The sequence below is a fragment of the Camelina sativa genome, chromosome 19 (assembly GCF_030686135.1).
Source record: "Camelina sativa cultivar CO46 ecotype springtype chromosome 19, ASM3068613v1".
Classification (NCBI taxonomy): Eukaryota; Viridiplantae; Streptophyta; class Magnoliopsida; order Brassicales; family Brassicaceae; genus Camelina; species Camelina sativa.
Window position 1 is genome coordinate 4,909,107 of NC_141898.1, and position 16,462 is coordinate 4,925,568.

A 16,462-nucleotide genomic window follows, 5' to 3' on the forward strand; every position below is an offset into this window, starting at 1 on the left:
CATATTGTACTTACCCAAAGACACAGTTACACACACATTGAGTACGTACATTTATCCATCTTTTGAACCGCCAGTGCTTCTACATTGTGCTTAAGCAATTAATTTACAAGCTACAAAAAGATAAGAGACTTTTTTTTTGGATGTACCAATAAATCCGTTGTTACTGGAATATATTAATCATTGGATTTTAGTAACTGTAAGAATAATTGAAGGCGTTTATTTCATAAGAAATACAAGATCTAAATCATATGGTTTTAGATAAAATTTCAGTTTGCCAGAAAAAAAAAGATAAAATTTCAGATAATTTTATAACAAGTCACTACAATTTTTATAAATTCCTTCATATCTTCTAAACGTATTAAGTTTAAAACTTAGGGTTGAATACTAATATGTGAATGAATCTCACTCTGACCGTGTCCAACATACATAGTTCCATACTAATAACGAACATTTTTCAACCATCGGACGAGTTCCAAATTCTCAACCAAACAATTTTTTCCGTACATACTAAGATGTATATTATATTATTGTGTTAAGTAAATTACAAAGTAAATTACATGTCTATGCATACAAATTCTGCGCCTTTATATATGTGAGAATAATATATATTATATGTGGAATATGAAATTTGTAAATTAATAGTATGTACAGAAAAGACATTAAAATTAAACTCACATTATCTCTCTTAATAATAATAAAAAAATTAAAATTAATTAAAAATTGTAGAATATTACATAAAATACCTTTAAGAAAAAACTGTAAATAAAGAACTTTTGATATAAAAGAAATATTATAATATATGATATATAAATAGACTATAAAATATAAATATATGTAACTAGAAGTGAATTATATATCCCACTATAAATTAATACTTTGTTGTCCCAAACGGGATTTCGAATTCTCATCATGTTATCAGTAGAGAATATAAAATGTGTCCCAAATCAGCAAAGCATTCTCGTATGGGACAAGAATTTATGAGAGGAAACGGGTACCGGATGGAACACAATATGAATTATACCCATCTTTAATAAATACAAATTTAAAATTCTGTGGTAACGGTAAATGACACTGTTGAGTTGATTCACGGAATTTTAATCAAAAGTCAATTTGAATTCCAATGATGTAAGATAATTTTTAATTTATATATATATATATATTTAATTTATGTGGAAATGTTAAAATGATATCTATTATTTAAGATAGAGGTATAATGTATATTACACATGTTTCATAAGTGGTTTATTATATACTCCATGTAAACATAGGTGATATTAATTGGTTTATACAAACGTGAATACTGAACGTGAATTTATTTTTTCTTTTTATTTTTTCTTTTAATGTTGAAGATAATAATAGATTGGAAGATATCCAAATATCTCGCTACATCGAGGAACCCCATTAATGTTCCTCACTCTTGAAAAGATCATTCTACGTACTTCTTCTATATAAGTGAAAGAGAGCCTCACATATATAGAAGTCCCTAATATTATTATTAATTATAACAAGTATATACTTATTATCTTAAGATGAGGTGATGTACGCTGATTCATCAGACTCGACGGGATAAGTGATACGTGCCGAGATCTGACTTGTTCACCAGAGTGCAAAACCAAAAGAAAAAGAAGGGGAAACGAAAATGGGGAGGATGACGTGGGTCGACGCCAACGGGATGAAGAAAGGAGAGTGGACGGCGGAGGAAGACCGGACGCTCGTCGCGTACATCAAAGTACACGGTCTCGGCAACTGGTGTATACTGGCTAAGAAAGCAGGTATAAATCTATACTTTTACACCATGTATATCTATCAGACTATATATGTTGTATGCATACTTTAGATTCTAGTTTCTGTCGGACTAAAAGATACAAAAAATAGAAAGGATTTTGTTTAGAGTATGTTTTGTTTTGGTTTTTTTTTTGTTTTTTTTTTGTTTTTTTCTCCATTTGGTTTTATTGAAGAAATTATTAAAAAAAAATATCGATTTTGAGAAGTAAATTTAGTTGTTATATAGATGAAATTACAAAAATTTAATAGTAGTTCTGTAAACCAAATAAATAGGGAACCTATAATTAGGAAAGGATAGGTCTTACGAGCTTTTGGTTGATACATAAATCTGTGTGTATTACACTTTTTGTCTTTTCTTTTTTGCTCATGCTACAAACTGATGTTGTAGAAGATATTTATTAATATACTTATAAACTTGCAGAACCTTCTATCATATTGTATCGATGTGATGATATTATATGTAACAAAGTGTATGAAACTCAAATTATTATATATCTCTAGAAATTAGATTATGATCCTTTTAAACCCAAAATAGAGTATCTTTCATTTTTTGTTCTCTCTTTAGTTTGTTTGATGGAATAAAATGTTCAACCTTTTTCTAACTTCTCTGTTTGCCACCGTGATGAAATAATAATACCTTATTTTCTGATAATTCTATAATTTAAATGTAAAAAAGGTCTGCCAAGATGTGGAAGGAGTTGTAGATTAAGGTGGCTGAATTATCTGAGGCCTGGGATTAAAAGAAGCAAGTTCACTCCTCAGGAGGAAAACGAAATCATCAAGTACCATGCCCTTATTGGAAACAGGTGAATTAGTTTGTAATTACATGTAAACCCAACCCATCAATTCTTGATCAATACTTTTTAAATTATTATAGCAATATGGTGGTACTTTCTTTTAAATTGATGATACGTAATTACAAGGTGGACAGTAATAGCTAAGCAATTGCCGAACCGAACAGATCATGACATCAAGAACTATTGGAACTCATGTCTTAAAAAAAGACTCGCTAAAGAAAGAATCGATCCAATGACACATGAGCCAACAGTTCTGACCGTCGAAGCCACCTCCTCCTCAACGACGTCGCCTTCTTCGACACCGAGCCCTACTTCTTCTTCTTTTTCCTCCACTGGCTCTGCACGTCTCCTTAACAAGCTCGCTGCTGGTATCGCCTCGAGAATATACAGACCCGACAAGATCAAAATGGTGATATTCTCTGAAGAACCAAGAGAAGCCAGTGATCAAGAAAAGATGCTGATAACCATGGGAGGATTTGATTGCTTGTTTTATGGACTTTGATGAGAAGCTGGGTACGGCTTTGTTTTGTGAACTACCTTGTCATGACTCTACTCCTACGCAGTGCAGGCTTAGCACATGTGCTGAGGGTGCAAAAGCATAGGATCCAAGGGTCCAAAAATATTTTACATGTTAATTTTTTTTTATATTTTTTAAAATTAGTATATATTTACTTATTTAGGTTTTTTTATGATATAGCAATAGCACTGGACCTAGATAAAATTTGAGCTGGGCCTGCTCCTACGACGACTAGCTTAGTGGCTTTTAATGCTACTCAATAATTGAGCCATATTGTACTACTAGTATGAGTATCCCAGATAACACCGCGAAGCAAGAAGAAGTTGCGCAAGTAGTCAAAGTTCTCACCTAATTAGTTATCTATAAGGCTCTCAATGAAAACGTGCGAGACAATTGCCTGGGAAGTGCGGTAACGTCGTGACATTTCCAAGAGTAACAAAGAAAGACTTTACATAGACGTATGTATTTATACGTTTTCGTTACTATTAGAACCGTACTACAGTTGTAACACATGTTATTATTATTCAAAGCCTAAAAGTGGTAGAAATATGAATGGAATGGACTCTACTCATGTCATCTATACACGTTGACTTCTTAATCTGCTCCCGCAGATGGAGTGGACTCTACTCTTATCTTTAAATATAATATCTCTCCCGATATTTTTTTTTTAAAATCCATACCACTTCGCTAAAACGTTTCTTAAATCTCTCTCCATCGTGTTCGATGGTATTCTAGTATCTAGCTGGCCCCAAAAAAAAAAAAATCAAATTCAACCTAAAAAAAGATTACGAATTATCTCAACATTACACAATCCAGTATGAAATAACAAACTCCGGTATTGTTTGATGACGTAAAATAATCAAACTTAAACCCACCGCCGCCGGAGAGAAATCGAAACCCCATGAGACGGAAATATACGATGGCGAAAATTTGATAGATTACGATCAGAAGAACGTTACCTTTGCCACTACGGTACGAAACACCTATAATTAACGATAGAATGTGCATGATGATGTTTACATACCACAAGTGAATGTTTAATAATCTAAGCTAACCAAGTTGTAACAAACTCTATACACTTTATACTACTCTAATATTAGCTCCACAAGCCTCATGATTTTGTATTGCTGGAACTTCCAGATCTATATGGCCGGTTTATCTTAGTCGACATGGCTCGATTCATCTTCTTCGCACGACTCACTCTCTCTCTGCGTCCATCAGAGCTGCCTCCCCCAACATCCCAACATCAATTTCTACAACTAGCTAGAATTTCTGTTTTCTTCTTGATGTTTTCTGTCATTGGCTATTACTTACATGTCTGCCTATGCCTTGTTACTCACCATCATCTACAGATACTTAACATTATGGAAGAAAAATCAAAGACTAAAAGATTTTGGTATCGTTGTGCAGACATTTTGATGAAAAGCCAAAATCTTGATTATTATTATTATTATTTTTTTAGACAGAGGAACAAGCGCCTAATTGGATTCTTCTTAATTAGTCTCAGTTACCTATTTCATTAGGGACACATAATCCATATCTGATCAATGTTTAATTGGAACGATAACTAATTTTCTTGTCAATGGTGTAGGAGTGATAGTTGTAGTACACTCTCAAATCTTATCCATGTTGTTGCAGTCAACAAGATCGCCAAAGTTTTTTGTAGATGCAAGATTTTACCCTGGAAGAATGATGAAAAAAACACCATATAAAAATTACGGATTCAAAGTTGATCTTACCGATTACTTCACTGTTCTTACGTAGCCTATGTTTACATGTACTGAAAAGTATTACTGCTCGTTCTAATGTCATGATTGATTTCTACAGTCTTCAACAAGTTTGATTACTCCAAGTCTCCAATTGAAGTATTGAACGGTACTTTCTAGCTCTCTTTAAATTAATCATGGCTCAGAGTCCTACTTTAACATTAATGAGTTTTTCCACGCAGATAATGAGAACCGTAATTAGGAATCAAATAACTAGGTTGGGATTTCATTTCCATAATTAGGAATTGTTTTTTATGCGCTTCAGCGCTTGTTTCTTTTGATAGTTACTAGTCTGCATGTAACAATGGTTTGACCGTCAAAGACGTTTTGTTGTTCTTATTAATGAATCTTTTTATTTAAGAGAAATTTTTGTTACCCTGACCTTTATTTATGAGGGTTTCATCAATAATTAAGTTGATGAGTTTAAAATATTTCAAGAATTTTTTAATTAATCATTTAGTTGAGAGCTTTATAAGATCGCCCAATACTTTAGAAATTTTCTTTCACTGAAATCCTTTTTAACAATGATAAAAGAATAAAGAAAACCAAAATTTTATTGCCATCGGAAAAATTAAGTTTGAATTTTAATTTTTTTACATCAATTGTTACCCTCTTAATAAAATTAAAATGTGGTCCATCACGAGATTTTTAGATATAGAGAGAAAATATAGACGTAACATGTATATAATACATACACACGGACGTGGACATAGATCCTGTCACATTTGATAGATGGTTTTGGTCACGACAAAAAACAAAATAAATGGTCCTGGTCCACGCAACGAATGGCTTACAAATATACATATATATATATAGTATATACTATATATTATGCATTCTTGGACATATAAAGAGCTATTACTTATATGAAGAGCTAAAAATAACTTGAATGAATTAGTTCGCTAAATTGTGTTATTGAATCTAACAACAAACTCACATTTCGTCAATTTTTTTTTTCCTTCGATTAGGTTTTATTAGTTTGTAAACATATTATGAAATATATTTATTTCAAAAAAGACATGTTCATCTTTGGATCAAACTAGTCAAAAAAATACTGCGTACATATGATGATAAATATGAAATCAAATCATAAGATAAATAATAATTATGATGTTCATCACATCATTTATGTTTCTTTATATTATATGCTATATCAGACATATTTATTTTTTAGTGTAGCATTCATTGTACCATTCAGACAAACTTGTAACATCATTGTACCAACTGTTTTTTTTTTTTTGAATAAATTTAAATTCTATTCCAAAACAAATCGTGTAAATATCGATATCATATCTTATTTATGTGCTGTGCTGGACAGCTGGGTAATATTTCGTATGATTACTTTTTCAGAAATCATCGAAAAAAATAAAAACAAACTACATAAAGACAAATTTTGGGATCACAATTCTGAGGTTCCGTAATTTTCACTCGTGTATACTTTTTACTCTTTTATTATGTTAAAGAGTCTCTAGACAAATTGTGATGATACATAATATTTTTAAACCACGAATTAGATCGTGAAGGAAATCTGATAACGTAGAACCACGATCATAGTTTGTGTCGTATACTCGTATAGCTATATATCGCAAAGGAACAGCTCATCACTTTCAGTGAAGTCAGTAATTGATTTTTGTCTGAACGAAGATATAGCAATTATTGACATCACACAATATAAAAAGTTTGTCTGAAAGAAAATAGAGCAATTATTGAGATCACACAATATAAACTTCAATGCCCCATAGGAAAATATGCATTGAAGCCTCAACGTTATGACACTGTTGGTTGGCAGTGAAGGGACCAATTTCACTATAACAATGAAAGTGCCGCGTGTTAACGTGAATGTCAGCCAAAATAAAATTTGGGCAAAAACAAAATTATGATTCATGAATCATGACTATGCATATACACCAAGTGCCACGTACCCCACGGAGACGGTCCCGGCTAACTCGACAATAGTTTTTCCATACCACTATTATTACCATTTCTGGGTCTTAATAGTTTGCTTCTAGATTGTGCGTAAGCAATTTATGCAAGCTACAAAATGAGGAAGGGTTACTTCCTCCTTTTTGGCTAGTCAAAAGTAATGGCGTTCAGTTTTTTCGATTTACGGTTTTTTTTTGTTTTATAAAATTGAAACCATATGTATTTTGGTTTGGTTACGGTTTCGTTTTTACTGTTTTATGGTTTATCGGTTTAATTTAAAATAAAATCATATAAAAATCATATGTATCTCAGCTTGGTTTTGTTACGGTTTAGTTATGGTTTTATTAGATTATTCCATATTTTACAACAAAAGTTAAGTTTGTTGCATAAAATAAACAAAAATAGAAATAATATATCATTCAATAAGTTATAAATAATTTCAAATAATATAATCTAAATCTAGTTTTAGAAATCCAAAACTTCCAAGTAAATACCAAAGAAAATAATTCAAATTATTATAAACACAATAAAAAAATCGTAAAGACATTATTAAATATAATATAAAGCACACATATAAAATAAATATATATAGATATTCTAAATATTCATCAAAACCAAAAAAAAAACATTCAGTTTTATGGTTTTTAACCAAACCAAACCTAAACCATTTAGTTAATAAATATACCAACCAAATGGATTTTTAGACTAAACCGTAACCAAACCAAACCATTTATTTCGGTTTGATTTGGTTCGGTTTTTTGGATTACGGTTTTTTTGCCCACCTCTTTCTGAATTCTTTCTACAGTCGTCTAAAAACCTATACACATTTATGGTTGAATTTAATTACCCTCATCAAGTTCAGGTGCTATACGTTGATCTTGAGAGATAAGGCATAGTTTCGATATTTAGTGAACAAATCAGTACAGAAACCGATTCGGGATAACATGCAAAGTCTTTCTGCTAACGAAAAAGTTAACTGTTAACAGTACAGTAACCGGTTATATTTTTTTTTCTTGAAAATTTATGTTAGATAATTACTTGCCACATAAAATTTTTTTTCCATACACTTAAAAGGATAAAAATATTACTGGATTTAAAGTAAAGTATTTTTCTATGGTTGAGTTAATTATGAATTGAGTAAATTATATATATATATATACATATTACTTTTTCCCGTTGATTTATGTGACTATAATCAATTGTATGTGGAATATAAAATTTATAATACTTTAAATAAAGATATCCTGTCCAAATATCTCGCTACATAAAAGATTCCCACTCTTGAATATATCATTTCTATTTCTGTACTATATATATAAGGGAGAGAGGCAGAGAGCCTCATATACAGTATAATATAATAATAATAATTACTAACTATAACAAAAATAAACTTATCAAAAAGATCAGATGATGTACGCTGATTCATCAAGACGAAGATCGAGTCGACGAGAGAAGTGATACGTGCAGAGATCTGATTGTTTCACCAGAGTACAAAACCCACAGACAAAAAAAAACGAAAATGGGGAGGATGACGTGGTTCGACGTCGACGGGATGAAGAAAGGAGAGTGGACGGCGGAGGAAGACATGAAGCTCGTCGCTTACATCAAAGAACACGGTCTCGGCAACTGGGGTTTATTGGCTAAGAGAGCCGGTATAAATCTATACTTACACCATGTATACATTAATGTGTACGTGCGTCCCTAGCTATGATTGTGTCTCTTCGGGCTTCGAAGAAGCTAAGATCTTTAGATTCCAGTTTGTGTCGGAGAACTAAAGATTTTGTTTCGAGTAGGTTTTGCATTGTTTTAATTTTCTCCAATAGTGAACAATATTTCATCTTAGAAGATAATTATATTATTGAAGATTTGTTAGATGATATTTTTAGGAAGTAAATTTAGAAGTACATGAAATTTTCACAAAATTGGTAGTTATGTAACTTATGTTAACCAAATAAATATAGAGTAGTAGGAAAAGATAGATCTTACGAGCTTTTTGTTGACAAATTTGCGTAAGATCCAATGACCTGCGAGCTTTATGCACTTTCATCGTTCATTGTCATTTCTTTAGTTTGTTTGATGGGGTTCAATCTTTTTTTGTTTTTATCTAACTTCTCTGTTACGTTTGCCAGCGTGTTAAAAGTAATAATACTTTTAATTTTCTGTTAATCCTATTATTTAAATGCATAAAAAAGGTCTGCAGAGATGTAGAAGGAGTTGTAGATTAAGGTGGATGAATTATTTGAGGCCAGGGATTAAAAGAAGCAAGTTCACTCCTCAGGAGGAAAATGAAATCATCAAGTTCCATGCTCTTCTTGGAAACAGGTAAATTATTTTGTCATTAAATGTAAACCTAATTAACCCATCATTGGTCAATATATAATGTTTTCACTTTTCAGTCAATTATGCAGCGTTAAATTATTATAGCTAGCAATATGGTACATTCTCTTAAATTTAAAGATGATATATACGTAGGTGGGCAGTAATAGCTAAGCAAATACCGAACCGAACAGACCATGACATAAAGAACCATTGGAACTCATGTCTTAAGAAAAGACTAGCTAAACAACGAATCGATCCAATGACTCATGAGCCAACGTTCCTCACCGTCGACGAAGCCACCTCCTACCCAATTACGTTGCCGTCTCCGACACCGAGCACTTCTTCTTCTTCTTCTTCATTTTCCTCCACAGGCTCTGCACGTCTCCTTAACATGCTCGCTGCTGGTATCGCCTCGAGAAAATACAGACTCGACAGGATCAAGATGGTGATATTGTCTGAACAACCAAGAGAAGCCAGTGATAAAGAGAAAATGCTGATAACCATGGACGAGAAGGATTTGATTGCTTGTTTTATGGACATTGATGAGAAGCTGAGTACGGCGTCGTTTTGTGATGAATCTACTACTGCTACGTCGACTGGCTTTGTGGCTTTTGATGACTTACTCAATAATTGACCCGTGTTTGTAACACTAGTATCCCAAAATAACACCACAAAGCAAGAGGGACTTGCCCAACCACTCAAAATTCACACCTGATAAGTGGGTTATTAATCTAAAGTTAGTAACAATAGTGATGTTCTCAATTATTTTTTTTTATTTCTAGTTTGTTTTTTTTTAAACCTCGGGAGTTCCGCACCTTTGACCCATAATCCTCCTCGGTAGGCAGAGCCAGCTTTTTAGTCTCTGCTTGTTGGACAGACTGCAGTGTAATGGCTGCTCTACTTGTTTGTGATCGGTCCAATTCAAATGCTCAAACTCTACGGAACTCTAAGCAATTTGCTTATTAAATATTGGAGCTGCCCTATCCAAAAAATATTCACACTAGAAGTGATACAAACTCTATAGACAGAATACTCGTACTATATTTTTGAAAAAACTGTGCCAACTTCCAACTAAACCTTCAACTTTCTTTGCTGAAATTAAGCATCACACAAGATATGAACAAAGCGATCCACCGGCACATAAACTTTAGAGGTTACTGACAGCAAATTCTAAGAGGTTAGCACGAACATTAAGCATCCAAATCTACCAAATTATAAGAACGTATGATTAGCACGAACAAACAAAAATATAACCACCAAAACTAACACGAAATAGTGAATTCTAAAAAGAGTATTAAGCATCCAAATTCAAATATCAAGTTACAGAAAACTTTAAGAGTTCTTTTTTTCCTAATCCAAAAAAAAAAGAAGAAGTAATTTCCCGGAAGTGAAGGTAGCCATTGAGATAAGATAAGGGTGGCTTTTTTCAGGAATATTGTCATATATGAGAGATATTGCAAAGACCATTTTTAAAAAAATGCACATAACCCATTCAATGAGCCGGGCCTGGTCCCGCAGCGTGTACAGAATCTATAGAGGCATGTGATGATGAAGGTACTAAGCGAATTTTGTGGTTGCAAATTGTTGACGAACTATTATTAAGCGAGCTTTGGAATTTTCTGTGGAAGTCATTCCTGATTGTGTCATTGATGAAGCGGTTAGGTGCTTCCATTTCACCACGTGCCTGGTTCTTGAAGACAACATCATCATCCCACCTGAAAACAAAAGAGATAAGTAGTTTTAACTATCTACCTCAAACAATTAAAATATAATCCCAAGATATCATGAAGAAAAAAAGATTTCAAAAGATGCTAACCTCCTTTTGACATTAAACGAAGTTGGAGTATTAATTAAGCAGTGGGTTTCCTTTGAGAAGTTCCTCTTCCTTGGCGTCTTCCATCTTCTGCTGCTTTTCCTGGAAAATGCGCATGACACATAAGTTACCAACAAATAGAGAACATTAACTGTAGCAAGACAAATCTTCCTCATGTCAAATATATGTTTAAGATCATATCCATTTTTTAATAGTAATCTGAGCAGAAACATCATATAGACAATACTAGCAACATTACCTTCCTGTGCCTCTCTTCCACTCTTTCTTTCTTTATCTGGTCGAGTTCAGCCATAAGAGCTTCAGTGTCGTCCTCGTCATCATCGTCACTTTCATCGTTATTTTTGTTATCAACATGAGAATCATCAGCTTCTACACTGCGAGGAATAATCCCATCTTCAGGATCCCATGTTAGAAAACATATGATCAAATCAAATCAAATCTGACACAAATAACGGACGGTGAAAAAAAAAAAACCCTTCCAGTAATAGTTGACTCCCTCTAAGGATTAAAAACAAAAAACAAAAACTCATTAGTCCATATCCAGTTCAACAAAAGGTACGTAGAAGCTTATTAGCAATCTCATAATGAAAAAGGCTTGAAATTACCGCTGTATGATTTGTCTTTGGAAGAGAAATGCATGTCTCCTCTCACGGTCTTCAAGCTCATCGCGAAGATTTTTTCTTCTCAAGTTCCTCTTGAATGTGTTGCCCTTCCCTCCTGCCAAACAACAAAAAGTATAGGAGAGAAAGTATAGAATCCCATAGATAGAGATGTGCTAATAATACTATTCGATCTCTATCTCAGTAGCCCAAAGACAAAGTATTCTTTTGAATTCAATAACCCTAGATTATTTCAACTGAATTCACATGTAATAATATCTAATTCGCACCGAATCAAGGAAGAGAGAAGAGTTTCGAAAGCTTACCTCGGCTGATAACCTTAAAATCTTGGCAATTTAACACACTTACCGAGATCAAGGAAGAGTGAAGAGTTTCGAAACCTTAAAACGACGTCGTTTGCAATTAAGATCTTTCCCCCAATTCAAAATACGTTGTTTTAACCTTTCATTGAAACAACGTCGTTTGCAATTAAGCTCTTTCCCCCCAATTCAAAACATGTCTTTTTAACCTTTCATTGCAAACAACATCGTTTTAAGGTTTCGAGTCCAACAACATTGACACATCATCGCTTACGTGTCAAATTAATCAAAACTTTTAACGGTTGACTAACGCTGTTTGAGTCAATGTAGGAATACAGACAACGATTCGAAGTCTAGGTAGTAAATTTGAATTATGTAAGAGTTTAGGTTGAAAAATACACAAATCTGTTGTTTGGTTAGAAATTTACACTTTCGATATAGTACGGATTGAAATTTACCCTTTTCCCGCACGGACCTGGTTGTACTTTAATTTTTGATATTCTAATAATATTTTTTCTAACCCATTTGTGTGTTCTTACTCTTATTAATTTATCATGGTAGAGTATAGCCGGGTTCCAAATAATGTGGATTATATAGTTTGTTTGCTTCCACCATTTTTTTTTTCAAAAGAGACATCGACGTGACCTTGTTGGAGTTTGGTTCACTTAGAAAAGTTTCTGGTTCCTTCGAGAAGACTAAATTAAGAAAAGAATTTAGTCCCAACATATTATTCAAATTGATACTTTAAAATTAAACAAAGAAACACAAAACACGTTGTACCAAACTTCTTACATATATATGTATATCTACATAACTAGAGTTAGTTAAAAAAAAGTTAAAAAGTAGAAATGAAACACAAACACGTTGTAGCTAACTACATTCTTATCTTACTTTCCCTATTCAATCTACTCATACGCTTCATAATTTATTCTTCCACAGAATCAAGCCAACCACAACGATTCCGATAATCCAGTTCTTCGAAATTAGAATTCATAAATGTTTTTAACCCATCACTCACTTTATAGCTAGTGAATTTAGAGAAAATAAACACTTCAAGAGCCAAACACGGAGATCTATTCTGTTTTTCGTTAACAGTATACCAACTAAATCTTACGTTTCAAATTCAAAATATTTACACGAGAGAAGTGATACAAACTTTATAGACATAGGGCATGTTTGTTTAGTTATCGCTACATCAGCGACAGCTACTCAGATGCAGAAAAAAAAATCAAAGAGAGAAAATACAGTCGCTGAATATAAGCCGGGTTACTCTTACACTTCTTTGCTTATCTGTATACTTAGACAGTCTGGACAGAACCCTGCCGGTGGTCATCTTTCATTATGTTGTTTTTCATGTTTTCAATAATTGTCATGTATGTGACAAAAAAATATATTTGATTCTCGTGTGTGTTTATGATATGCTTGCCTTGACGAAGGTTGACGATCCCTAGATTGTATATGCTTTCTACTCTCTATCTTTTAAATAATGAATAATGTGTTTGTATTCAGCTTCTGCTCACAACCAGATTTCTATATATATGGATCTCATCTCATGACATTATATGCTACTTGATCAATTACAATAGCGTTCAGGTTTTCTCGCTATATATGATATTCCCTAGCCAATTAGCCTTGTCAAATCTAACCTAAGAATATTAATCAAATCAAAACTTAAATTAGCTTTCACCATAACACAAATTTATAAGATTTATATTAGTTTATATTATTATTCGCAGTTGATTTCACAACATTTAATTCTTTTGTTTTTTTTAAAGTAGAAATTGTTATATAATTATGGATTGGATAGAATCATACAGTGAAAACCTATATGAGATTGGTTTGTCCCCATCAAAATAAAGCAACAATAGATAGTGTGTGAAACATCCAAACGTAATTGACTCGAATTCTCAAATAGATTTTTTACTTTCTCACTACCCATAATTCATGGACTCGATAGTTTATATTTATCTCACATTTGTATTGTAAACATGTTACTTCAGATTTAAAGAGTAATCTTCTAATGTAATGTGTCGTTAAAAACTAAATGAATCGTTATAGAAGATTTTGCGGAATTCAATTAATCCGCCCCCTTCTAACACATCCATTACAGCATATTATTAGATTCCAGAAGGCGTCGTTACGTTAATGTCAAAAAAAGTAGGCGTTAAGTGTTATGTGTGAAGTGTTTTGCTATGTTTTTGTTTTGACGTTGCTTTCGTCGTCATGACTAATCATCATATGTGTTGGGAATAACTAAAAAGAAGTTCAATTGTTTCTAGTGTAAAGAAAAAGGTATCAATCCAATCGATATACGTGTATACAAATTTGGTAATATAATATTAGTATGAAAATTCAGTATACAATAATCTTAAGAAGACAAAATGCAAATAACCTGCTCCCTTTAATCTTGTGTTCCGCGTAAGGAAAGACCCACCTCCCTTAATCATATTTTTGTTGTACATATTTCAATCCATTACGGATTAATATTTAAGAGTTTTCGTAAACATAATTTCACTATTTTTAAACATCAAAAGTCCTTCTCACCAAGAAAAAAAAAACATCAGAAGTCCTTTTTTCCATTTAAAATACACAAATCAGGCACCAAGCATTTGGTCCCAACAAATTATTCAAATTGAAACTTCAAAACTAAACAAAGAAACACAAAACACGTTGTACCAAACTTTTTTAAATATAATTTTTGTCTAATGTATTGCTTTAATTTTTCATCATCTGACTAATATATAACTAGAAAGAGAGTTAGTTAAAAAAAAAAAAGTACCAAAACACGTTGTAACTAACTACATTCTTATCTTCCAAACTTCAATCTACTCAAACGCTTCATACTAACTTAATTCTTCCACTAAATCAAGCCAACCACAACGATTCCGTTATTCCAGTTCTTCGAAATTAGAATCTGTAAATGTGTTTAACCCATCACCCACCTTATAGCTAGTGAATTTACAGAAAGTAAATACTTCAAGAGCCAAACATAGAGATCTATTCTCTTTTTCGTTAACAATATACCAACTAAATCTTACGTTTCAAATTCAAAATATTTACACGAGAGAAGGGATACAAACATTATAGACATTTTACTCATACTAATAGTTTTCTAAACATTTACACGGGGAGTTATTACTCATAGTAATAGACATATAACTTGTATCTTATTTCTTATGAGATTCTATAATAGTAGTTTTCTAAACATTTTTGTATTTGTAGTCTCATCATATTACCAAGGTATTAGAACCGGGTTCCAAATCATGTGGCTTATATAGTTTGTTTGCTTCCACGATAGTTTTTTTTAAGAGAGACATAGACGTGATCTTGTTGGAGTTATTGGTAACAGTTTGATTTCATTTTTACTATAAAACTTTCTAGTTCCTTGGAGAAGAAGGAATCATGAAGGTGTTACGAATTTTTTCTTCTTCTCAAAACATTAATCTAACTACAAAAATGTGTTTTGCTTTCGAAAAAAAAAAACCACTGGAGAGTGGAAAGTTAGTTATATAACTCGAAACTCCCACAAAACAGGTTGTTATAAACTAATCTTTAGTATATTGCCCCTTCAAACCCCACATACGCTTCTTCCAATAAAGTTTGTGGTTGCAGTTGCAGACTAACTAGTATTTAAGCGAGCTTTATTTCATCACCATTTCATCAATACATCATTATAACTCTCCACATACATTTTGGGATCAAACAACTAATCAATCGAGAGATGGAAGGTAAAAATTTGATCGTAAGTGTGCTCGTAATGTGTCTGTTCATGGCACAAATTCAAGTTGACGCAAAGAGCTGCTGTCCGTCCACCAATGCTAGAAATATCTATAATGTTTGCCGCTTTGGGGGAGGTTCCAGGCCAATGTGTGCAAGCATCAGTGGCTGCCAAATCGTTAATGGGTCATGTCCTAGCGGATACACAAAAGACATTCTCGAAAACATAGGTAAATTGATTAATATTTTTCATTACTACGAATGTTATTTGTTACAAGACGTCTCGTGATTTCAGTTTTTTTTATGTGTTATGAATTTTTTTTTGTCTTAAGGTGATGTTGTCAATAAGTTCTGCAAATTGGGATGTGTTTCCTCTGTGTGTGGTGCCTTAATCACTCTCCAGAATGGTAAAGCAAACTCACCAATTTTTTTTTATTTTTTTTATTTTATTATAATCGACAAAATAGTAATCCACTCAGATTTCGTTTTGATGGCTAGATGCTAGTGAAATCGTGAATGAAGCGGTTAAAAAATGTGCCAACGCATGTTCCACAGTATGCACCAAGGGTTCGATAAATGCAGTTGAAACTGCCTAGACAACCAAACCATATCCTTTCATAAAGATATCACGTGCATCTGGAGGTGAAGTGGGTGGTCATCTTTCACGGTGTTGTTTTTCATGTTTTCAATAATTGTCGTGTATGTGACAAAAACGTTAAGACTCTTGTGTCCACGTTTTAATAATTAAGTGTTTTCAAATTTGTGTATGTGTGTAGAAGACTATCGATCATTAGATTATATATGTCTTCTATTTCCTATCTTTTTAATTAATTAATAATCTTGTTTCTTTACTAATCGTTCTTTTTCGCTCAACTATTTTCATGC

The 16,462-nt window shown here is 32.6% G+C and overlaps 2 protein-coding genes and 2 pseudogenes across 4 annotated transcripts; 3 read left to right on the forward strand and 1 right to left on the reverse strand.

Moving 5' to 3' along the window:
- The first annotated feature begins 1,390 nt into the window (after positions 1 to 1,390).
- LOC104764863 (transcription factor MYB16-like) lies at positions 1,391 to 3,681 on the forward strand (annotated as a pseudogene). Its single transcript, XR_015590495.1, has 4 exons — positions 1,391 to 1,772; positions 2,462 to 2,591; positions 2,709 to 3,095; positions 3,280 to 3,681. The product of XR_015590495.1 is annotated as a transcription factor MYB16-like (transcript).
- Positions 3,682 to 8,034: 4,353 nt separating this feature from the next.
- On the forward strand, positions 8,035 to 9,905 carry LOC104764864 (transcription factor MYB106-like). The gene is made up of 3 exons (XM_087502706.1): positions 8,035 to 8,440; positions 8,981 to 9,110; positions 9,261 to 9,905. Exons 1-3 carry the CDS (start codon positions 8,308 to 8,310, stop codon positions 9,739 to 9,741), a joined length of 744 nt encoding a protein of 247 aa, XP_087358832.1. The 5' UTR covers positions 8,035 to 8,307; the 3' UTR covers positions 9,742 to 9,905.
- A 485-nt stretch (positions 9,906 to 10,390) lies between these two features.
- Positions 10,391 to 11,374, reverse strand: LOC147920197 (uncharacterized; annotated as a pseudogene). Its single transcript, XR_015591417.1, has 3 exons — positions 11,180 to 11,374; positions 10,924 to 11,022; positions 10,391 to 10,822 (listed from the first exon to the last, which is right to left on the reverse strand). The product of XR_015591417.1 is annotated as an uncharacterized LOC147920197 (transcript).
- Positions 11,375 to 15,480: 4,106 nt separating this feature from the next.
- LOC104764866 (putative thionin-2.4) lies at positions 15,481 to 16,432 on the forward strand. Its single transcript, XM_010488459.3, has 3 exons — positions 15,481 to 15,807; positions 15,910 to 15,984; positions 16,076 to 16,432. The coding sequence occupies exons 1-3, from the start codon at positions 15,582 to 15,584 to the stop codon at positions 16,171 to 16,173; spliced, it is 399 nt and encodes a 132-aa protein (XP_010486761.1). The 5' UTR covers positions 15,481 to 15,581; the 3' UTR covers positions 16,174 to 16,432.
- The last annotated feature ends 30 nt before the right edge of the window (positions 16,433 to 16,462 follow it).